The 25,210-nt window shown below is 41.5% G+C and overlaps 1 protein-coding gene across 4 annotated transcripts in view; it reads left to right on the forward strand.

Annotated features, from left to right (window-relative positions):
* LOC119007349 (ecto-NOX disulfide-thiol exchanger 2-like) overlaps nucleotides 1–25,210 on the forward strand; it is a 170,488-nt gene that overhangs the window by 70,424 nt on the left and 74,854 nt on the right. For all 4 annotated transcript variants that reach the window (XM_037076961.1, XM_037076963.1, XM_037076960.1 and 1 more), the window contains one exon: nucleotides 24,034–24,165. In XM_037076961.1, coding sequence (XP_036932856.1) covers nucleotides 24,034–24,165 — 132 coding nt within the window. The remainder of the gene's footprint in view (nucleotides 1–24,033; nucleotides 24,166–25,210) is intronic.

The raw sequence follows: 25,210 nt of genomic DNA on the forward strand, positions 1-25,210 counted from the left end.
ATGTAGGTGCGGTGGGCGGTCTTATACATGTCTGTACCCAGAGGCCCATCGTCTCATCATCCATCTATGTCTAGTTCCTTCTTTCTTGGTTTCTCCTCTTTCTTTCTATATACTATCTTCCCTCTGTGCCAGCTATCTCCCCTTAGTGTCCCATGTAATGCCACAGATGGTCTTTGTGAAAGATGGGGGAGATCACAGAGGATTTCTATCTATCTGACCCCAGCATGCCCTTCATCTTCCTCTCACAGCTTGATCTATCACACACAAGTGCTTTTTATTGTTGTTTGGCAGCCGGCTCTTGGCCCATGGCTCTACTTGTCTCTCTCTCTGCCCCTCTCATTATTACTGTGTGTCTCGCTCTGTTGGGAATAAGCCAACATATTTGCATATCCTCTGTGCTACGTCTTTTTGTCTTCGTCTGTGAATCCCTGCTCAACCTCTGAGCCCGTATTCTTTCTGAGATTGTTACACAGCAGATCTATGATCAGGTAAAGGTTATCCATGAAGAAACTGTCATCATTAAAGCTATTGTTTGAGACTCACAGTCCTCTCCCTACTCTTGAAATATTTATTGTCAGCTCTTAAATGGTTACTAACAAATAAAATAAAAGAGTTCTCAATGCTGATGTTCTGCAATTCTTGTGGATTTACTTCAAAGACTCAGCTCGTTCCTTGATGCTTATTTTAGCTCTGTCACCGTCTATCCTTGACCCTTTAGAACAACAGATATTCACTGTGCTGAGACAATTTAATCATCCGCATGAAAAAACCCTCAATGTGAAAGTAATTCCTCCAAAAGAAGGAGTGCGGCGTCTTCTCTTCTTCCTGGTCTGTGTTGCTCTTCTGTACACAACTGTTACATTTCCTTTTAAATCCTTCCTCACCTGAAGACAATGTGCACAAAGTTGTAATAGCATCCTTTAGTTTTCTGAAGTAAATTTGCAGACATAATTTGTTTTTTCTCACAGGACTCTGGTGTGGTTGTTTCAGAGATAAACACATTTGCAACACATTATATTGATATATATTGTTATGCAGAAGCCTGTATAATGCTGTCTCATTTCATTTGGCCTGGCTCTTCATAACAAGTGTACCAATTAGGATCAACTCTTGTCCATTGTTCTGCATACAGTACACAGATGATAATCAAGGTGTGAAGTCATCCCTTCGGCTAATCTCTCAGGGAACTTGGCAGTGACAACAAGTCTCGTCTCTTTGAGGAGTCGGTTCATATATGTTACGAGGGTACACAAGGGTATTGTAGCGTCAACACAACAGTCACTTCATAAAGAGACTTTTAACGTTCCCTCTGCTGCAGCTTATGGGTTTCCATTCCCCCTAAGGTTTTTGTATAATTAGGTGTTGTTCACCAGGTGTTAATCTCAGTTTATTACAGCAAATGATTAGACTGTTAACTCTGAAGGGCTGGTGTATTGGTATGGTATTTACTAGAGTTTAACAGGCTGATATCCAAATGGCAGAGAACAATCTGTGTTCTAGATTAATTACATTAATTATTGAGGTGAATATAACCAACCTTATCTCATAGAAATGATGCTTCTAATTTCGCAGCAGGAAATGCATTATCACCATAATGAGCACATGTTTATTTACAGAAATGAAGTGTTCCTGAGACCATGTGATCATCTCCTTTATACAGTCACGTGTTTCTCTAAGAAGTGGACAGTGCCCCGTCCTCGCTTGTGAGCGACTGAGCATTTCCAGGGTCCCACAACAGACCAAGTGATGATTCTATCATCTGCTACCAATTTACAAACAAGGGTTTTTGTTCCAGTTTGTTTGGAACAAGTTGATCTTTGTACTGTTTTCAATTGAGTATTTGTCAGAAAGGATTTAAAAAACAATTACATTTGTTTTACACAGTGCCAAAGTCTTTTGTAATTGTGGGTTTGTAGATGTTACAAGGTCATATTCACTGGGATTTACATAAACCCTTACCCTGTGTTACCTCCCTAAACTGACAGGAGGACGTGTGGAATAAAAAAAAATAATTTCACAAGAAGACAGAAACAAATGTAGGGGCCAAAAATAAAGAAGTCATTTTCAATATAAACAACAAAAAAGTATTCTCAGAGGACCTATTACAGAAACAGCAGACATAGTTGAATTAAATTCAAGCCAGAAGTCGAGATTGAAGATCAGAGTTTCTACTGATCACACACGCACAAGGTTGCAATCAGCGTGCAGGCCAAATGCTGCCACTGCTCGATATGAAGCTCTAGTCCCTGGCTTAGATTGATGAGGGGGATCAGGAGTGATCCACCACTCACTGTGGTGAAGGATTGGGACCAGGGTGGAACCTGGAGGGACGGGGGGAGGACAGCGTCCACACACACCAACATACCCACAGCACTACGGCTGTAACACTTGTTATCTACAGAAGGTACTTTTATAAAACCTTTTTAATGTTAACTATGACAGGCAAGACTCCAGCAGGAGGCACAATATTTCAGTCAAATGGCCAGATTTGGTGCCCTGGTTGCTGTTTGCCAACCTCTTATGATTAAATTGTTATTCTTTTGACATAACTGACTCTGTATCAGAGCTCCAGCCAACCATCCCACCAGGAGAAGAAAGGTCAACCATTAAAACCACAACAACAACTCAGATTGTGATGGTTTTAATGGATAAAGCAGCTGACCCACATACTTGACGATTCTTACCTCTGCTCTTGTTGTGTCCAGGTGGTGCTGACTGACGGTAATGGACTGGTGAGATAAATGTGCTGGTACTCTCTGAGAGGCCGGCTGAAGGTTGTTGTATTTTTCTTCCATCTTGCAGGAGCTTCTGCGCTCAGGTCAGGCTGTCGGGTTCCTCCATCATGTTTGATGACACGTGGCAGACTGTGACATGCCTGTCTCTGCTGATGAACATTTGTGTGTGACCATGTGTGCCGAGGTTGTCTTCAGGGACCATAAAGTGCCACTCACTCTCTCTGTCCAACCTTGGTATGGTCAATGTAGCATGCGAGAGAAATGGACACCTTGGGCAGTTGCTTTGAAACCATCTTTGTGTTTTAAAGTGACAGCTGCCAATTAGCAAAATACTCTGCCTTTATAAATTAGAGATGAGTTAATGCTGCAGTAACCCGCGAGTAATGAGTCATGAGGCTGAGGTAGGAGCTGCCATGTGACTGGGCTCAGTTATATTAAAAGATCCCCTGCTGACATGTTTTAAACATATAACTATAATCTGGTTTGATGTCAGTTTTGTCTGATGGGGTTTTCACATTGTTCTCACTCATTCAAAAATCCTGAATCTATGATTATCCAAACACGACTGGACCTAAACACTGGGCATAGTAATTAATGATAAAAAAGAAAAGAAAACCAAGGATATCCCTCAGTTTTGACTATTTAATATTGACAAACTGACCGTGAAACAACATTTCGTCTGGACTTTCTTTCACATTGCTTGAGCAAAAATAAGACTCAGACTTTGAGATGATGATGATTTGTGCTGTTTAAATTTTTAAAACCACATCCTTTCAAATACAGATAAGCAGACAGGTGTGAGAGTTGAGAAATATTTGCAGCTTTTTAGAAGTTTATAAAACAAAGAATAGCCAGAGAGATTTTCACTGATGAAGACAGCCAACACCTCCAACCTCCCCAGTCGCAACAACCCATCAGCTGCGGTTATGGCGACAATAGATTCGGAGGAGAGGTGTTGTACGATAAAAAGTCTGTTTGGATTACTTGAGCTGTTGACATATTCTCACAAACTATTTCCCCGACTTCTTTCTAATTGGTTGATTCATATGCTGTAATTAGGTGGAAGTGCTGAAGCAGAAGAGTCAGATAATCACAGCTAACTCGACCAGACACACAATGAAAACCTCTGAATGCTTTTTCTTTTCCCCTCCTGCAAAGCATTTGGAGTTCAGGTTTATAAGAAGGCCGTCTAACACGAGACTCGCTGCAACACACCCTCACTCTTGCCCTCACGTGGCTGCTTAGATCTCTGGTCTCTGTGTCATTATATTATGGTATATTATGTCCCTCAGGGCATTGAGCTATTTCCCAGGGAATCATTCCTTTACCGTGACCCATTTTGAGTTTCTCCATCTGGCTGCCTGCTGAAACCGAGTGTTTCTCCCTTGAAATGCTCATTCTATTCCACCGGTTTCAAAGACTTAAAAGACTTTAAGACTTTAGAAAATAGCTCCAAATGTTACATGTGTACACAAAAGCTTATGCAAAACTAAAATGTTTTTTTTGCATTCTCACTAGCACAGTTCCCACCTCTGTTATCTAAATGGAATCCTGTTTGCTACACAGAGAAACTTTGCACCGCAGATAACTTTGTGTAATCTCATCTGTTGCCGGAGATGACTGTATAATGAGTTAATTGGTCTTGTGATGGACCTGCGATTCCTTTTATTGGTAAATAGATTGCTGAGGTGCCATTAGGTGCGAGACAGATCTATTACATGGCTACACCCCCTTAACTGATGGAAGTGTCTGTAAAATCTATCTGGCTTTCCCATTCTTTATTTGACAGGGAGAAGAAGTTCCATGACTACTTATTGAGTTCCCACCCATCGTGTTTTAACACATACAGTATGTGGGAGCTCCCGATGCGAGGCTCCGGTGGACTCTCGTGTTGTAGTGAATCGATATCTTTGGCAGGATCTCATTTCTCTTGTCTGTTTTCGTCTTTCCTCACAATCTCCCAGGAACTGGAAAGTCCTGAGATAGACAGTGGCGAACGGATCAAATAGACATTCAGTCTGTAGCGTTGCCATGTTTCCTTGTAAAGTTTCTCCGTGAAACATGATGAACACCAAAGTTAGGGTAACTTTTCCCAAGGTCTTGCACACTGTTTCGACATCAGTCAGCATCGTTACCTTCAAGTCTGACATTAAAAGATGGGGAATACTCCAGCTGATTTCACTTCTCCAAGGTATCTTACCTTTATCCATTGACAACTGATAAAAGATGAATTATATTGCTCTCAGCTTTGATGAAGCAATATGACACTAAATTGATGAAGGCTTTTCACAAAGACTGTCAGTGTCAGAGTCTGAATTTGTGGACAGCCCAAATCTATTGAGAATGATGCATTTTTTGAACTATGTCACCGTTGAAATCCCCCGAAAATGCCGGAACCAGTCAGGGATATCGCCTGAAATCTTCCCAGAAAATAAAGCTACAGCACTGATCATGTCAGACAGCATGAGTCCCAGGGGAAAATACTTTTTCTAGCTCTATAGAGAGAACATTCGCTGTCATCTTCACGGAGACTGAAGCAGAATTGCTCCTTCTGACGTAATGTCTTGAACCTTGTACCTCTATCTGTAGTGTAGTGTTGTGTTCCTACTCGCTAAGCCACCCTGCTGACAAGGGGTTAGGGTTTCAGTAGATACAACACTGACAGTGTCTGGTTTTGCTGAAGCTTAATTGAACATGAACTTTTGTTTTTGAGCCCGGGTATGGGAAGCCATAACTTGTCAGCTCAGTCTGCTCTCTCAGTAAGTCTGTCTACAGTACTGATAACTAAGAGACAGAAAGTCTTCCTCTGCACAGTTAGAGTCTTGCAAGAGCCTATCAGCAACCACTGAACCATAGATGTGTGTGCATGCTCATAACAGGTTTTCTCGCTCCTTGAAGGAAAAGTTGCTCCTTGCCTTTTTGCACTCTGATAACTGAGCTTTGTAGCGTCTGTATGTGTATTTGTTGTTCTTGTTGCCTCATGTTAGCTGTGTCTGTCATTCGTGTTTACTTTATTTTAATGCCACACTTTATTGTCAGACATCACTCAGGCAGCACAGCAGGGAAGAAGCCCTTATGTCAAGCATATGTGCAAGCAAAGAAGTGACGGAGGAGTGCTCGAAATTCAGGCAATTAGCATTGTGACATATGTTGTAATAACACTTTGTGGGTTTCTGCTGCAGTCGCGAGCGTTGAGAGGCGACAACTGTGAACGTGACGGGGAGACGATCGGGGCTCATGAGTGAAAGATGCCCAAGTCTTCACCAAGTGTGGTTTGCTTCAACAGGCTAACTGTGAGGTAATTCATAGTTTTCAGCAGCGGCATAATATCATAAATTCAGTCGTAGATTTCGTGACCCTCTTACTCTCTATACACAGCGTCTCAACCTGCTTCCTTCAGCGTCCCTAGTGGCATGAAGTAGCAGACATGTGAATGATGAAACACAGCAGAGAGACAGCGCTGGCAGAAAACAGTCTGTTAAAAGAAAAACAACTGCTCAGTTTTGTTATTATTTGTACTCGACTTCGAGTACTGGGGACAAAGATTTCACCCTCTTAAATTCACATGATAATGTGAAGTTTAAGTCTCTCTGCACAATTGTTTTGCAAAAATGGTCATATTTATCTTGAGAATAGATTTTGCATTTTTTTTTTTTTTTATGTCTGTTAATTCATTGAATTCATCCACACTGTGTAAAATAATGACTTTCTTTTTGTTTGCTCAGTCTCCCTAGTGTTTGATTAAACTGTTGAATGGTTCTGATGAAAGGGGCTCCCCCTTCTTTAGAGAGGCAAACCTTCCTGAAAGGAATCCACATGGAAATAATTAAAAAACCTCAATGTTAATGATGGAGAAATAAACATAAGTTTATTGCTCGAGCAAATTTCCATCTAAGGATACCCGTGATCTGTGAAATTAGGAAAACTGCTCTGCTGACATTTACATGCTACTTATTTTTAATGTGGTAACAAAACAGACATCAAACGTGTGTCCCAAAGTGCAGCTTTACAGCGATGATGATAACAATGATGAATGATGAGTCTGTGTGTGTGTGCTAGTAAACATATTGGGTTGTATAATTTTTCTAGGATTTAGATACTATATCACTGTAGTCATAGATCCTGTTTTACCCAAATAAAATCAGTGTTTTAGAGAATCACGTTAGGTCAGAAGTTAATAAGTTTTTCAAACTGTCTGTCTGTTTACCGTCTTTAGACATTTATCCAGATTTTGCTTTAAACAATCCTAATACAAGATCTCAAATACAGACAAGTGAAGTTGTTACAGCTTTCCAAACGATGAGGACCCAAATGCAGACACAGCGTCAGGTCGAGAAACAAGAAGTGAGTTTTGATAATGTGTGCTGTTGTCCAAAAATCAAAATCCAGGCAACACAAAAGGCAGATAGCAACACTGACAAAACAGGCGAGGTAAAATCCAAAAGACAAAAGAGAAATACTAAAAGTAAAGTACAAACCAGGACAAAACTCAAGGGAACACAGGCAGGGCTGCAACAAATACAAGGCCAGAGAGCATCAGGAACAAAACAGAGACACAAGGAACAAAACAGGAACAGAGAACGCAGGAGACACGGGACTGACGTGGGGAAACAGAATGAAAACAAATGACACAGCCGTAAATAAAACAAGGTGTGCGCAGAGAATGGGTGTGAAAGAGACAAAGACAGGACGTGGAACGTCAAATCAAGACGGCAAAATAAAACTCGACCAAAATCCAAATCACGTCATAAATCATTGCTGTAATCATCGTGATCATATATTTGCTGTTGCTGCTCCTCAACCCTGAAACAGCTTCTAGTGTACAAGTCTCAGAGAAGCCAACTTTCATTTATTCTCTTTCGCTATTTGTTGATTTTATAACTTTATGTGCTGTGCATTGGTTTTTTTTCACGTTATCCAAAATGGGACCCAGACACAAGATAGGCTGAGGCAAGCAGGTGGAATAACAAAATGTGAGTTTTTGAGATTGAAATACCAAAGTCCAAAATGCAAGTAGTAAAAAGGCAAGCCACAAAAAAAGCAGGCAACAAAAAGGCAATAAGCAGAATCATACAAAATGGAGGCGGAACCATAAAGCCATCGAGAACAAAATCAGGAACACAGGGATCAGACGCAGGAGACACAGACAAACCATTGAAGAGTTGAGAACAAACACAAACTTAAATACACAAGGGCTACTAAACGAAATGAAATACAGGTGTACAAAAGAGTGAGAAAAGACAGGAAGTGGAAACATGACATGACACATTAGAACATACCTACCAAAATAAAACAGGAAATGAGTAACCAAAAAATCAAAACCTTTTCCCTGTTTGCGAATTCTTTATCCGTCTCTTGTAAATCCCGTTTCACCTCTTCTTCATTTGTGGAAGCACCTGCTCATCTTTGTTTTGAAAAGTGCTATACTAATAAAGTTTGCTCGCTCAGTTAGGCAATTAAAGCTTGCAAGTAAAAACTGTGTTGTTTAATCAAAGGCAATTTGGAGGAGGGAGTGCAGGAGAATAAATGCTGCACAGCTTCCGTTCCGCTGTTTGTTCTGGAAGGAACTATTAACAGTCTTTCATCTTAAAGACGACTGATGCTGGGAGTCGGTATTCAGAAAGAGACGAGTCCGGCTGATACAAAGATGGATGTGCAGATGAGAGTATTAATGTTAAATCTAAATCTGATCTTATGGCACATTTGGCTCTCCCCTGCAGCAGTGTGGTTTAGATTTGGGATTTAAGGGTTGTTTAAAAAATTATAGCAAGCTTTGAGTTTATAACTGAAGGCTGTGCTACAATTACCCACGGACACACTTACCAACTGAAAGAAAAATAATAACAGGCACTTCAGAGAGCACTAATGATGCACTCAATGAAATGGTGCAGCGTTGGGAGGCGTGTACAGTACATGTTTGATATCACACTCCGTCATCCACTCGCACACATGTTTATTTGGACCTCTTTGAAAGCTCCTGCGGTTTATTTTTGGACACAAGAGTGAGAGAGCTGTAATTGCCAGACGTTAAAAGCACTGGCCTTTTCTGAATCCAATAACACATGACTTTGAAGAGAGCATCTTCATGTCTTCAAAGGGGCGCCGGCGAGGGCGAGAGAGGTGGCGAGGGAAACAAAGAGAGAGGGTGTGGATGAATATTTCTCACCATACGCCCACATCTCAGCCACCACTCCACTCCCCAGACACCCACTGGTGAGGACACCTTTCCCCGTCAGTGTGGAGCCTTTTGGTATTTTTCATAATCAAAGTTCGGACAAGTTCTGAAATGAAGTCAGAGCAGGTAGAGTATGGCAATAGATTCTTCCCTTCATTAAATAGTACCTTAACTAGGCTGAAGAGATATTTGAAATCATGTCTGTCCCTCCTGCTGTTCAGTCTTCCTGCTGGGAATTAATGTGAGTCGAAGTGTGAACCTCCCTTAACATCAGCAGTTGGTTTGTGGAATACTGGTTTGAAACCTCGTGTTTGGCATGGTGACTTTTGGATGTGAGGGTGGTGGTGCAGAGGATATCCTGATTGAATAAGAAAAGACTTAAGTATGTGTATTTACCATCAGTCACAAATACCCAGATGAGCTGCTCTCATATATCTAAGCTTGGAAGAAGTGGCTGAAACCATAAACTGATGAGGAAACTATTGAAAAAGTGAGAAAAAGGATCATTTTCTCATAAGTTTCCATACAGTCAGATTTATTTCCTCCTGCTGGCTGTTATAAAGACTGAAGGCACCTCAGTTTTCTTTTTTATCGTCAATAGGTTCAGTGATCTTACAGAGCAACCGCAGATACAACAAAATGTTTCCCTGTCTGATCTCACATATACAATCCTTATAGTTTTTCAGTCTGGAAAGATGAAGCACTAAAGCCTTGAGAAGTTTGTGGGGAAAACCCTCCTTTCATTTTGTATTTCTTAAGGATGGTTTGAAGACTTTATGAATAAAAGCACTGAATCAAGAAAACGTCTTTTTCTTCATTTTATTGAAAAATTCTAAATTCATTTTACAACTGGGGCTTTGACCACAGCCTACCTGCTGTTATGTTTCCCACATACCCCAGAATAACTAAGTTTATTCAGTCTTTGTGTCCTTTTGTTTTTCCCTCTGAAGGATTGAACGTGTCTGAGCGACAAGACAGCGGCGGAGTATTTCCTCTGTTGCACGTCTCAGAGGGATTGTCTTGAGTGACAGCCCTCTACGGCAGATTTTTTGACAGCCCTTGTTCTTTTGACTTTATCTTTATTGTGGCTGTTAAAAGTTTGTTTTGTGCCTTTCAGGCTCCCCCCCTTTTTTTTTTTCTTGCCATAAGGGGGTTTTCTTTGTCTGCTCGAATCCATTTTGTCCTCCTGTCTGACTGGCTGGCTGCTGAGCGGGATAGCTGAATGTCATTGAATGCACCGGCCAGCGCACATCACACCGCTCTGATGGATCCTCGAGACATATTCTGACTCACTGCATAATAGACGAGTCAGTGAGTCACATGAGGCTTAATTAACCCATAACTTTACCTGAAAAGTCCACTTCCCATGGCACTTGATGTTTTTTTAATATCAAATATGAGCTTTACTTCCTGCTGCCTTTCTGCTGCTGAATATTTCATCCTGATTATGAAAACACAACAGGAACTTTTTCCAATTACTTTTTCTCAGGGAGGCCTTTCTAGCCATGGCTATTGTAATTACCGGTGTGCCTATCATTGTTCATCCAATATCTTCTCATACTGAGCTGTGACATATTTAATAGGTATGGTAAAACCAATTTTATTGCTCTCCTGCAGGATTAGATTAGTATTTGATGTACCATATGTTTAGAGTCGGTTCTTGAGAGATGAGTTGAAGGGGTTTTTTATTGACTGTAAATAAATCCATTTTCGCTTGTCCATCATCTTTATATCAGGAAAATGAAAAGAAAACAAAGGGAGCACCTGCTTGGAGGGTTCAAGTCAAGTCAAACAAGCTATATCAGGAATAAGATGAAGATGTCTGTTTGTGTGTTCAGGGGGCAGAGCGCTGTCTGGATGTCCGATCGAATGATTGATGACTCTACGGAGTAAAGAAGGTGTACTGTATTCGCATGTGACACGCATGTTTTCTTCCGTTACTTCAATTATGTTATCGGGTGTTTTGCTCGGAGAAACGCACACTCGCCGTGCTTTACAAACACACAGTCACTTCCAGAGGCAGACGCTGAACCTCCGTGGGTAGTCGGCAGGAACAGCTCATAATCCCACTTCGTCTCAGGGGGAATCTGAGGACAGGAGGGCGAATGAGCCCTGAGTGACACAAGCGAGGAAGTGATTGTCTTTGTTAACCAGCCGGCTCTTCCTGTCCCTGCTGCCGCTGCTCGGCGCCATGCGTCTGTCAGGCTGGATGCTGACCAGGACCTCAGAAAACACCTACGTGACCCAATAATCCCATACAAGCTGGTGATTAGTCCACCGTGCTCAGACATGTACCTCACTGGAGTATTTAATTGAAGACAGACGTACAAATCTTGTGGAATAATTACAGTTTTTACCTCTCCGTCTGCCTCGTGCAGCTTGCTTGAAATGTGCAACACATTAATGTCTTCTCGCTGTGGAATTGCACCCGGTTGCGCTCACCCCGTGTCTTGCTCGAGAAGAGGGCTCAGCACCTCTCTTAACACCATCATCTTCATTTCCCCCCTCAGGATCCGAGTAGATTTAACTTGTGAAATCATGGAGGGTTTCATAGCTTTCACCTTTCAGCTTGAAAATTCAGCTCATAACGTCTGCGTTTTCTTCTTCAGTCACGATAAGTCAAGTTTATTTATAGAGCGCATTCAAAAGCACCAAACGTTTGACCAAAACTGTTGGACTGTGAGGCTAGTATTCTTTCTTTTCCTAAGGTTTAATAGATGAATCCCTGTTACTCTTCCTGTGGGGACTTGATGTTTGTCTTGTTTGTGGATCTGTATTGTTTCTTGGCATGAAGCACAGTGTTACTAATCTGACAGCTAATCTATACTTCTGTGAATCCGCTTTTCTCGATCCTGTACTAATTGATTTTGTCAGTAACACCAGTAAGTACACACTTATCTGTCTATTTCTCTAAATAGCTGTGAAAATATTCACATTTTGAGGCCAGAAATGAGTGTGTCTCTGCATGTGTCCAATCAAATGGTTCGGGACGTCCTTGGATTGTTAGCTTGTGGGTTTTAGTAGCTAGCAGCCAAAATCTTTGTCCGCCTTTGTCCCTCGGCCTCCAACCATCGCTCTCATGGGAGAGGAAGGCAAAGTAATAGGTCCTCTACAAATCCACATTACTGTGATTCTCCAGACTCTCGTGCTCGCCCACCTCCGCGCGATCAAATCAAATCCCTGAGCGATCTGATGAAATCCCTTTGAGATGATAGCCCGTCCACATGTGCTGTTTCAGTAAGAAATATGTCAGATTACAGGGGCTCAAGGTGCTTTGACTGTTTCTTCACTGGGCCTTGAACTGAACAGGAAAATGAGAATCATAAGATATCAACGGTTTATTGACTTACCTCACTTATCTTAATCATTTGATTTAGTCTGGAATGTACCCTGAGCAGCCAAATCCTCCAGACTCTACTTTCTGGGCCTTTTTGAGCTGCTCCTCTGCAACGGCTCGTAATAAAGATCCTTCATCAAGGCCTAACTGATGATATTTGAGGGAGGAGAGAGTGTCAGTTGTTTGTTCTCAACCCCTACATCTTTCCCCCCGTTGACCTGCAAACTCAAAGAAAGCGACTTTTGGTCACAAGTCCTCCTCTCTGATCTCCAGGCTCCTGCTGCTCCAGACATGTTTAATGTCAGCTCCAACAAATTCTCTACATAGCGTGTCATCGTCCTTACTGCAGCACTTGTCTTGTATATTTCAGGTAGTCAGACTGTACAGCAGGCTGCGCAAGTTGTAATAAGACAAGATGGGCATCAGGTATCCTGGAAAACACATTTTCATTTTTTTTTTTTTGGTTCTGGCAGGAAGAAATTTGGAAAGTGAAACTGCAAATAACACAAAGGTACTCCCACAACACAGATTCTTAAAGATTCTTGAATTACCCTTTCGAAAGTTCTCCTCTTATTTACTCTGTGTGTTTAAACAAAAGACAGTTGCGTCAGTGGCGTATTCGCAGTTTAAGTCAGTCGTAGGTGGTGTCTCCAAACTCCTGTTTTTCTTGACGCGTTCCTTAAGGTCTCAGAACAAAACTCACTGAGATGCTACTGTACCGAGTGGTGTAACTCATCAAAGGCAACAGAGGATGAATACATCAGAATTACTTGCTCCCCAGTGTTCACGCTGCCTGAAGTTATGTTTTGTCTTATCTGAGGCGGCGGGGAAGTATAAGCCTCGCCAGTTTTAGTGTTACAAAGCAGCCCTGGAAGTGCAGGGGTAGAATGTGATTCAGCGTACTGTGCGTTGAGAAATCAAGTGTTGTCGTTCTCTCTACTTACAAATACTTTTACTAACCATCAGCTGGTCGTAGATGATAGAGACCAAAACTGGTTTACATGTCCACTCACCCCAGAGAAAACTAATAAGCTCATCGGCAGAATTTCAGTCCAGTAACGTGGCATCTCCAGAGGCTGATTGGATCAGCAGACCAATCGGTAGTTTCCCGCGTTTGATTATTCATCAGCAAACATTCTGCCAGAGCCTGTCGATGCTGCCTCCGTAATGGATGCTTTTATTAAGGCTGATTAGATTAATTGTAGGGGATGAAGACACATTTGCTGGCAACGGGACCCTCAAGGGTAGAAGGAGAAAGGATCAATCAATCGTGTCCATCTCAGACCACATAATGCACTGCTGATTGTTTGAAGCGCAGAGCTAGAGGAGATTTATATGGATGTAAGAGAACCCAGGCTTTTTTTTCTATTCCTTCTCTATTATCTCTCTCTCTCTCTCTCTCTCTCTCTCTTAGTCACACACACACACACACACACACACACACACACACACACACACACACACACACACACACACACACACACACACACACACACAGCCCTCTCTGCCTCTTCAGGCCAATGAGAGGAAAACTTAAGTGTTTGAACAAAACAAGAAAATAGTTTGTTCTCTACTCATCCAAAAAATGTCCCGATATAAAAAGATAGAGTTGTTTACAGCCACGAGACAGGAAGTCTATTTCAACACACTCACAAACTTCCTTTTGTCAGCTACTCCATCACTCTTCTAACTTAGAAAGAGATGTTGTTTTTATCAGGGAACATGGAGCAGATCATTTGTTGCATCATGTGTTTTTGCACTGTATTGTTAACCTTACGTACAATAAAAAACATGCAAAACGATCACCTTCAAAAACTATTCAGAAGAACTGGAATTATAAACTTATAAACTACATGTACACTTTTTTTTTTAGTGTTACACAGAGTGGATTATTCAACTCTGTCATGATTTCTGAGGCCTGTAAGGTGAAAGGCGTCATTAATATTTTGTCCAACCTCTTTGATATGAGTGTGATTTTGAACTGCATCAACACAACTGGAAATATTATGAGATTTTGCCGTTTCTAAAAATTGGTCGGTGGCAAAGTTTTTGTGCACACACAGATGTGTCAGCAATCAGCACAGATCCAGATATCTCACGCAGACAGCTCCTGTTTGTTCAAGTATTTTCTCCATGTTGACGTTTTGAATTTGGGACAGTTTTGCATGTTGTGCCACCAGATTCAGTCCCGTTCATGCCCGTCAGCTGGTGGTGATGTTACAGTGCATGAACTCTTTACATCAGTCAGTCAGACGCAGTCTGTAACCCTGAAGTCATATTGCGGTGAAACCATTAGCAGGGGCTTTAGTTTGCACAATTAGACAAGTGCATGTACAGAGAGGAAATACTTTGCACTTACATCCTGTCATAGCTTTCATGAGAATCACTGTCTTCGTGCTCTTTGGCTGCTCCTGCCCCTAGTTTTCTGTTTTCTCTTGCTTTGGCAGAGCCACACTGTATATGTGAAGATAAACTGGACGTCTTGTGCAACACAGCTCGAATTATTTGACCCCCACTGATTTTATTGTACTGTAAGTACCACATCAGAGCAGCGGAGATGAGGAGGTATAAAATATTAACAATGTTTGTGTGCATCTGTGCGCCCGGGAAGAACCCTGAATGTTTGATTAACAAGGATATATAGAAAGTTGTGTAAGAGCAATTGTTCCAATTGTCGAAGACTATTCCTCTGTGTGTGTGTGTGTGTGTGTGTGTGTGTGTGTGCGTGTGCGTGTGCGTGTGCGTGTGCGTGTGCGTGTGCGTATGAGTGCAGTTATACATCAAAACAGATTGCAGTGTGTTCTTATAAAGGTTATTGTACTGAGGTTAACTGAGATAAAGATGAGAAACTCGCTTTAGATAAAACAAAAACCAATAGAAATAGAGATTACCTGTGCATAATGTTAACTGACAGTTGCATACGTATCTCTAGGTTTTGTGGGAGTCTTTCTTATTTCTAACCCTTTATACTCCTGTGCTTTATTATTTCCCCCTTTAACCTCCTGATATCATAGAGATACAGATCAGTTGGGTGTTTCTCAGCTTCTGTGTGTGATATGTGTCATGGTACCTGGCAGCTCGATCCAGAGACGAAGGCGAGCCACAGACAAACGACGCTGTGTGAAAGTGCGTCACTTGTTACTGTGCTCACTCAAGTCCTCTGGTTCGCTCAGAGTGCCGCTGCACATGGATCAAACTGGTCCCAAGAAAAGAAATACCTTTGTTGCTCAGGAATTTCAGACTGCTTAAAAGTAATTTCACTTTCACATGCTTGTTTTCATTCTTTTGATCGGTGGTGAGGAGTTGTATCGGTGCAGTGGCGTTGTTGGTAAGCCTTTTGCCGATATCCCAGAACGTCCATCTTTTTCACAGACTTAAATATGAAATTGCCTTCACAAAGTATTGTGTTTGATTTGTTTTACGTATTCAGAGCTCCTGAAAAATACTAGAAAATATTTAAAAAATAAACGATTTTTAAACAACAAAAACAACCCTGAAATGAAAAAAAAAAACTTAATATGGAAATTGAAATCGAACTGCATTGAAAACAAAAACAACTTGCAAGATAAATATAAAAAAAAACCTTAATACAGAGCTATAACAACTTCTTATGCACATATTTGGCAATGGTGTAAAAGTTGCTGAAAGTTGGAAATCGCTTGACTTTTCAGAAAAAGACTCTGATGGCATCACCGATTAGTTTTCTTTTTTTTTTGTTTCCAGGCAACCAATCACAAATTCAATTGATCGGGACTTGTCAACTGTTGCCCTGGTTATCAATAAAATGAAGGCGAAGCTTGTTCTGTCGGAGTCAGTCTGTCCTGAGCTTTATCAGCCGGACACACAGACGCAGACTGTCTGCACGCTGAATGTTGCTGGCGAGTGTCGTACTCGTCACCCTGCGCGTCGTCAGCTTGTCCTCAGCTGCTGTGGTCAGCTCCGCTGTTATCATGGCGTTAGCAGCTGTCAATCAGAAACAAAAACAAAACGCGTGGTTATAACACAGAATCCACTCTGTGTTCACTCTCTGTTTACAGCTGTTTTCACACAGACACTCTCCGTTTTTTTTTTTTTGTGTGTTTTTTTTTGGCTCCAGTTATTTATGATTTATGATAAATTGCTCTCGCTTTGGATGATCCGAGTTTTTTGTGCTGATGTAGTTTCGCTTGCCCGGTTGTGCTGATGTTGTCTGTAGGTGAGGAGGATGGATAAAGACACACACACACACACACACACACACACACACACACACACACACACGCAAGGTCAAAAAGCCATCCACTGGTAGAAGGCAGTTTTGCACTCCATGCATTTTATTGTGCCTGCTGTGTTTTTCATGAGTAAGGATGAATCTGTACAAACAGCCTGTGAGTTTTCTGCTTCTGACATCATGCTTATATTAACTAACACTGAATGAAGTGCTAATTATGCAGATACATTATAATATGTATCTTATATATGATGTCTTATGTCATACAAATGTTGTGCGCGTGTTAATTTTTTGTATAATGTTCTTCTCATATGCAACTAACCAATATATTATGACTTGTGAATTCAAAACACTACCTGAAGTTTGAATTAAGCTCTCAAACTAAATTTTGAGACAAAACAAAGCGTTCTAGTCATAGAGCTCAATATTATTTCTGTCATAACTTACATAACTTAATCACATTTATCTAACTGAATCCTAACAATCTTTCCATTTCTTTCAACTGGTGTTCCCCAAAATATCTGGTTTACGTAACTTTGTTATGAAGTGTAAATTCACTGTGGTGTGAGGCGTAAAGACTGAATTACAATGCCTTCATTATCGTGAAAACAGGCGGCCATCACTCATCTCACGATATGTTAATGGAAAAAGTTTCCACCGCATATTTTCTCTTAAATTGTGACAAAGAGTGCTAACAATAATGCATGCTGGGAAATCTATTTATGCTCATGTGTCTTTAGAAACTTTCTTTAATGAGTCGACTGAACTCTGTGCTGTTTTTTCATCCAGCTCATCACTTGACTTCAAGTCAAAACACGTGACAGTTAGTGATCTGAAGATAAGAACGAGACATTCATTGAATTAACTTAAACTAATTAAAACGTACATTCATGTTAAATGAATGAGAAAATATAAGTTGATGATGACAGTTTCTAACAGTGAAGCTTGATATTGCTTTTCATTTTGCATGTTCTCATTTCTACCATCAGCTTCCTCGTTTCTCTCAATCTCTTTCCAATCTTCTCCATCTCTTGCTGTAGGATAGCTCATTGTGAACAAAATGGCTTTTCTCCAGCTTTTCTCGCAGCTGGGAGGTTCACAGCCAATAGGCTTTAAAAATGGCTTCATTTCCCATCAGCCCCTCCCTCCCTCAGGGAGCATTTAGCGGAGCTAAAGGCCAATCAGGAGAGTCCAGGGGATCAGCTATGCCTTGGACTGAAATCAATCCTCGGAGTCCAGGAGCTCATGACTCTGGGGCACAGGGGGAATCAACTTCCCATCAGCAAATTCAGTTCAATCAGGGTTTTTCAGAGAGACCAAGGCCTGTCAATATCACTTATTAAAACGGGTCGTGACATACTAACCTACATGTGCAGGATATGTGGGACTTGGTGTTAAAAGCCACGATCCTGCACTCAGTTGCCGTATTAAATGTGCCAATCACAGGAGGGAAAAAGTGAGCAGCAGCTTCATTTAGGGATAATTACCTTCATTTGATACTTTCATTTTGGCTTTGGTAAGGACACGTGTTCAAACACTTTGAGACGTAAGATGAAAAATAAAGGACTACTGTATCTGAAGGCTCCCACCTGTTGCTTTAACTGTATGTAAAATCATTAATGCAGCTTCCGCTGGCTGCCGGCTACCACAGTACAAAGAGAATGTCAGTAGACTCAAAGCAATTGTCTGTGGGCTTCTGACCAAACTGACAGAACGTATTGTGTAGCAGAGGGTACAATCTGGCTCGAAAATGGAAATTACATTTTTGATGTGAGGCAGAGAAGTCAAGTGAAGTATGGAAGGGTTAGGAAAATCTCCTACCACCTCAGGCAGCCCGCAAATTGATTTATTAGACCCCAAATTCATTACAAAGGGAACCATTTGTATTTCTCACTCAGTTCCTGCGCTCCGTTTATTAACAGAACAATATTTGCTACATAACGGTGACGGGAGGCTGAATTACTGCTGAATTTGCTCAGAAGATCGGTGAATGCGAGCAATTAGACTCAGCCCATGAGTTGACATTTTACAATTTCTGACACAGCAGGAAATGTAAGTCATGAAGAGAGAACAAAGATAAATGACATGCACTGAAGAATGTGTCTCCGACTAATTAAATTTTCAATGAAATCTGGCACTACAGGCACAGGGATTGATCCTCATTCATTTTTAGATGTGTAACAATTACTGAAAATGTACGGTCATGCTCCGAACCGCTTTGTGCCGTACGCCTGTGTTCATGTTCACTTCTGGAGACAAACTGTTGAGTCACAGTAAGAAAAAGTCGTTCTTTTTTGGCAGAGGAAGGAGAGAAGCTTACAGTATCAAAGCCTTCAATTTGCTGAACTCTTTGGTGTAAAATGTTGCCTGGGTTCGATCTCACATTATCTTCATCAAGGTGGAGAGTGACTGACTGAGCTCTCGGCCTCGGGATGTCTGGTAGATAAAACTTTAGTCAATTAGATTCATGTCGACTGCTCTTTCACTTGCTTCTCTGCCAACTGAAGTAACTCTACAAACATTAATTCAAAATGTTGTTTTACTTGTTTTTTTTTTTTATTTTTTATTTTTAGAATGATTTTTAGATGATTAGTGTAGGTTTTAGCATAAAGAGCATTAAGAAAGGGAATTTACATCATCAATCAAAGGTACCCCCAGTAATTTTATACATTTAGGCTATTATGTTTATATTCTTTAGTATACTGTTTTAAATGTGTTTATCTTAACATAGTCTTAATTAGTGAGCTTAAGGGGAGCTGATGGGCTGGTGGGTGGGTTTTACTTAGTTCTTTGGATGGATCCAGGTCAGGTATAACTTTTTATTCGCTGCACGAGAGTGATAGCAATTGTAACTCTTTGACCGGAAGCTAAAACTTTCTCCCCCCCACAAAAAGTCACCAATAGTTAGTTGCGGTAAGCAGATATGGAGTGCTGGAGGGATAACATACTTTTGTTAAGTTAGCGTCACCCTGAGCAACTTTTTATTTTGGATTGCTGCAGAAAATAACCTCTGTGGTGAACACAAATTTATGTTCAGCAAAAATCTTCACAAATGAACCACAAATGAAGTCCAAAAATACAAAATGATTTCCAGGTCTTAGGACTCATTCCTGCGGAAAACAAAACATTTGGTTTTATGCAAAACAATGGCACAAAATCACAAGGACGAGCAATTGGGCTTAGAAGGCAAAATAATTGTTTTACTGTTATCTTCATTCATTTCAAGTTTTATCCAAATTCAATCAGCTACTGTGACACTCCAGCTGAGTTGAGTTAACATGACATGATTTCATCTCCTATAATGACTTGTTCTGTGTCTGAGCCGCAACGTAAGACAGAACCATTCATGACTCATGGGAATAATTGTGTGGAACAGCATGGGACCACATGTTGAATTGGCCGTTGGACAAACCAAAGTCAACCAGTGGCAACCAGCTGAGACTAATCAGATAAGAGTCGTCCCAGATTTGTCTCATGTGTTTGTTTTGACTCATTATCATCAGCAGCTATCAGACTTTGCCGTAACCTTGACCGTCTTGTTACTGTCTCCCCTGAAATCGCCAGATTTAAACTGAGGACTTTTAACTTGCCCCGACATTTAGCTACACAGAACTAAGGTAGCTCATTTGGAGAACTGGTTTTGCACACTATATTTCTGTTTCTGAAAGATGATGTGAGCTGGATATGCGAATGATGAAATGAAAAGCAAATATCTGACAAATCAAATCACATCAAACAGATTCAGATAAACCCTTTAAGAGATGAGAGTTGCTGGTGTAATATTAAAGTTTTTTTTGCAGCATTGCAAAGTTTAGCTGCCTCTTTGTTTTCTCTGTTTAATTGAGCTGCACATGCTTTTGGATGCAACGTGTGCATTGTTTGTTGTTTCTATCGATACAAAACCCACCGCTGTGCTTCATCAATAGTTAACCAATCGGAAAAAATCTCTCATAAACACAGTAATTGATCGACTTGTGTTGTGACTGAAAAATGCACCCACCAAATCCAAACACAATAAAACATATGGATCCACTTAGTTTGAGCTTTGTGAGAAGTACTGTGTTCAGTGTTCATCACTCAAATGAGATGTGTGTAAGAGGAATGAAGACGAGGCAATCTCTGAAAACAAATAACTTTACAGGAGATAGACCCTCTTATGTTCTCCGAGGCCAAATGTGCAACATTGATTGACTGATTTAATGGGCTGGAAGGCAAATGTTCCCTTCACAACTGCACATCAGAGCGGAGATAATTCACACCACACTGACGAGTTTGACAGATAATATGGGAAATGGAAGTTAAAAGTCCCAGAAACAGTTGTGGAAATGAGTGATCAGCAGCTCTGTAGGTTTCTCCGTCACTCAGTCTACAAAAATCTCAACTCCCAGAGTTTGGCCACAGTTTCCTTTTTTCTCTTTTTAATGGAAACAGGAGACAGAGAGTGAGGAAAGACATGCAGCAACGGGCTAATGGCAGGGTTTGAACCCAGGCCTCAGTACATTGAGGACCCTCTGTTGGGTTGGGACTGTGCTATTTCATAAAGTTGACTAACTTCCAGATGGATTCACAGACCCGCACAAGGTTTTTTCTGCAAGTTTTGTCACAAGCTAAATGATAGTTGATCTACACTTTGTGCCAGTTGGCAAAAAGCGAATGTGGCCTATAAGAAAATGGCTCATAACTTCTAAACAGTGAACATGTAACGTACATCAAATACGACATCAAACTCAATAGCCCTCTATCAGTCTAAAGTTTAAACCACCTGTACCTGCATATCCACAATCAGACACATCAAATCATGCCCACAAATTGATAACAGATCCAGAAATTATTCACTGAAAAATTGATAAAAAATGTCAGAAGAAAATCTCGCACACAGCTCACATAAAGTGAGAAAAAAATGTCCCTTTATTCGGATCCAAAAGTTAATTGGATCCTTTAGTTTAGTGGAAATCTGTTCAGAAGTTCATGTGTAATCCTGCTGACAAACAAACCTACCAACAACCGTCTTTGTGGAGGTAAAAATGGCATTGGATTGTCAGCTTTCTCACACATTATTCATGACTGAAGATAGTTAACAACTAATCACACTCCAGTACTTCGTGTAGCCACTGCAGCTGTTACTTTCTACATTTGGTGGCGTCTGTTGCCAGCAGCGGCACGTGTACGTGACAAACGTTGGTGCAGAAACTTCAGCCAGCCCTGTTCAACCTCATTGCTGACAAACGGTACAGAACTTGTTAAGACTGATTCATCATTTTCCAACTAATGGGCAACTGATGCCTTTTCCTTGCTTTGTAATTCAAAGCAGCCGCCCCCAGAAATGCACCACACTATGCTCTGACTAACTCTGAGCTGGCACACAGACCGATTTGTTAAAAAGACGCAAGAAAGTGTAGAGTGGGCTGATTGCAGTGGAAGGATAACGGCGTCACTGGGTGAGAAATAGTATTCAGGGAACTATTTCTGGGCACATGCCCAACTAGGCCAATTTCTGACCTGTTTTCCCATCCAAATCAGCATCTTACTGCCAGCTGGACAGGAGGCAGTCTATTGTTAAACCCTGCATTAGCTTTCATATATCCTCTTATCACTCATTGTGTTGTAAACCTGCTTTAAAATGATCACGGCTGTGTAGTAAAGCTTTATGTTGCGCCATTCCTCTCCTCCCACTGTATTATCTCTCCTCTGAGTGTGCTGCCACCCAGTCAGCAGGACAGTTAATGGGGGTTGTAAGCAGTTAACAGGGCTGTGAGGCTCTCGTCGGGAACATTAACATAGCAACACCACAACAATGAATGCGTTATCGGGCCTCGCCATGGCAACATGCGGACAACTTTTAACAAGTGGGTCTGAGCGGGGATGCTGTCGTTGTGTTAGTGGAATTTTACGAGGAATATTAATTAGCGGGATGAAAGGAGATGTAACACTGTTGCAGTATGACGAGCGCTATGGTGGGATGGTTCGTCAAAGTGTATTTTGAAAATGCTAGCAGAGACTTAATCATTCAAATTAAACATAAACAGTCAAGCTGAGGTCAGGGTGTAATAAATGTTTTTGGTTGAAATGCCATAATTGCACTAATGCCGTATTTATAGTCAGTTCTAAAGGAAACATCAAGTATTTTTTTTGACACGTAGCGCAAGAAGCTGGTTGGAGTTGTTCTGTCAGTCCACACACAGCCCCGGGACTGCGTGAGGAGATGTAAACCAGGCACTGAGAGGAACTTTTGAGGTATAAAATCCCGCTGCTGTTCATTTTTACTTTGTATTACCATGGTTAAACTTGGTGTCAGATCAGAGGAGGACAGGCTTGTGGCTCAGCCAGAAGCTGCTGCCGCTCAGTAATTTACAGGTCTTCAAGTGTTGTAAGAGCACTTAGAGCTGTGAAATGAACTCCAGATGAGGGGAACGAACCGCTGCTGGATGTATGATGCATTCCTGTTGACTTTACCGCAGGCCTTCTTATCCGTGAGGATCCAAATACATTTGCTTTTTCATACAAGAGTCAGGATTTGGCAGAGAACCATGAGCCTCAGGTTTTGTGGGGCAGCTGATATGTGTGTGTGTTGTGGTAGGTTGGAGGAATGTCAGTGTTTCCATGCCTGGGAATTTATAGATTTGTACTTTGCTCTTAGGTAATGTTATATATACAGTACACTGCTACATGCCTTTATGTGCTCTGCGTCAGCTGAACTTTGGTCAGGGCTCGTATTTATCAAAGCAGAAAGCTGTAAAGGCGCCTCTTCAAGAGTAAAGCAAATGTCTCGAGTGTGAAAAATAACACGTTTCAACATAAACTTAGAGTGAAGTATCAGAGTAAACGTTGCAAACAAACAACATCTCTACATAGTTTTCAGGTTCGTACCCCTCGTGCAATGATGAGCATATAATGTAAAGTGCCATGGATGAATTATGGAGCACAGCTCTGATGTCTGGTCGTACAGATACTTAAAGTTAAGGCTTTCTAGTTGTATTTAATCCTAACCTCCTTGTCCGATAGTTGTCTTTCAGCAGTTCTGATAGTCATGAGCCTAGTTTTTTAGTTTCTCAGCGATCTGAGGCCAGATGTTGCTCAGACCACAAAGACTCAGTGTGATGCAACGTCTGTTGCACTGTGTGTCTGTACGTGTGTGTGTCAGCATTTTAAAGTCGAGGCAGCTGCAACTTTTTGAGCCGAGATGATGGGTCAGGGAGACAGGAAGTGCCAAGAGGCCGGGCAGTTGAACCTCGGAGCGGAAGTTGAACAGACAACTTGATGAAGAGTGTTGTAAAAGTCGATACAGAGTCAAACTGAATGCAGGGTCACACCGGCCTCTCTCCTCCTCGCTCTCCTGTGGCACAAGACAGAATTAAAATGAGGTTGGAGATCACAAAGCACTCATGTCAGTAAGGTTCAGGGATTTTGTCATAAAAGGAAGCCAAAGATCTGACGCCTGTGAAATGTAATTCTGTTTTTGACCTTGGACTTTCCTTTAACCTGTCCAAATAAATGCACATCTTTTTGCAGCACTTGAATAACGATCCCCCCCTAAAAAATTCTCACTTTCTCATTCCTTTTGTGTGTCTCTCTCCAGATGGGAACCGTAACATGACCATGGCCTCTAACTCCATGACAATGCCCATGTCAGACCCCAGCGCCTGGGCAACAGCCATGAGCAACCTGGGGATGCCTCCGATAAGCATGACTGGACAGCAGCTCGTGCCAGGTACTGCTGAAAACGTGCTACAGTACATTCTGCCAACCAGGTCACATAGTGCCACACAAAAGTACATTGTATTACACAGCGTATATTGGTGTGGGAATTTCTATCCCAGAGCTCATATAAAACTTGAATTTGCTGGATTTATGTTGACAATTCAGGTAGTTTGAAGATAAGTAAGGTATAGCTGCCTACATGTGTAGAGCCGCCTTAAACTTACAGAACAGTTTTTGGTTGTTGACTTGAATTCACAGACTGGCTGGAAAAAATGTGTGTGGGAGGACAGATGAGTAACAGTGTTTCCTCCCCCTCTGCTGCCCTCAAAGTGCCCTTGAGCAAATCAGTTTGCACCAGCAGTGAAGCAGTTGTACTCATCGCACCGGGCAGCTCCCGATGCGTCAACGTTTGAATGTCTGGAGCCTCTGCATCTCCTCCCCCAGGCAGTTATAATTAAGGATATGCTGTTAGATCATTTTCCTGCTTAAGCAAAGGTTTTAAAATGCCAAATGTGTCCAGAGGACAATGACTTGTGTTGTGTTTTTATACCTGTGTGGGCCCCGTGGGGGTGGTAAGTCTGACTGTACAAAGTCCAGCTGGTGCTCAGGGTGTTTACAGTATATCTTGAAACCCCTTTAAGGAGTTTCCTTGCTGTTTCACAAGTCACAGTAGAGTTAGTAATCCTCTTAAAGCCCCCGTGGGGTTGATTAAGTGCATCCTGGTATTCAGAGCGCATACAGTATATGCAACTTTATATGCAGATAGAAGATTTATGGATTTTCTTGAAATTATACGATTTCTCGCCAAGAACTGGGTGAGAAGACTGACACCTCACTCACGTCTGTACACGAAATCCAGCTACAGCTGGCTCACTTTGCATGGCAGCTGGATAAGGCAGGTTCACAATATGTGCTTGTGGCCAAACACACAGTGGCTCAACCAATCAGCATCAAATGATCCTAGCTGCAGGCGTGTGATGTGATGACCAGCTAGAGAAGCGACTCTTCATTTGAAAAACAGCAACTGTAGCTCCTGAAGAGGTTTGTGTAGATGC

Source organism: Acanthopagrus latus, chromosome 18, assembly GCF_904848185.1.
Source record: "Acanthopagrus latus isolate v.2019 chromosome 18, fAcaLat1.1, whole genome shotgun sequence".
In the NCBI taxonomy this organism is placed as follows: domain Eukaryota; kingdom Metazoa; phylum Chordata; class Actinopteri; order Spariformes; family Sparidae; genus Acanthopagrus; species Acanthopagrus latus.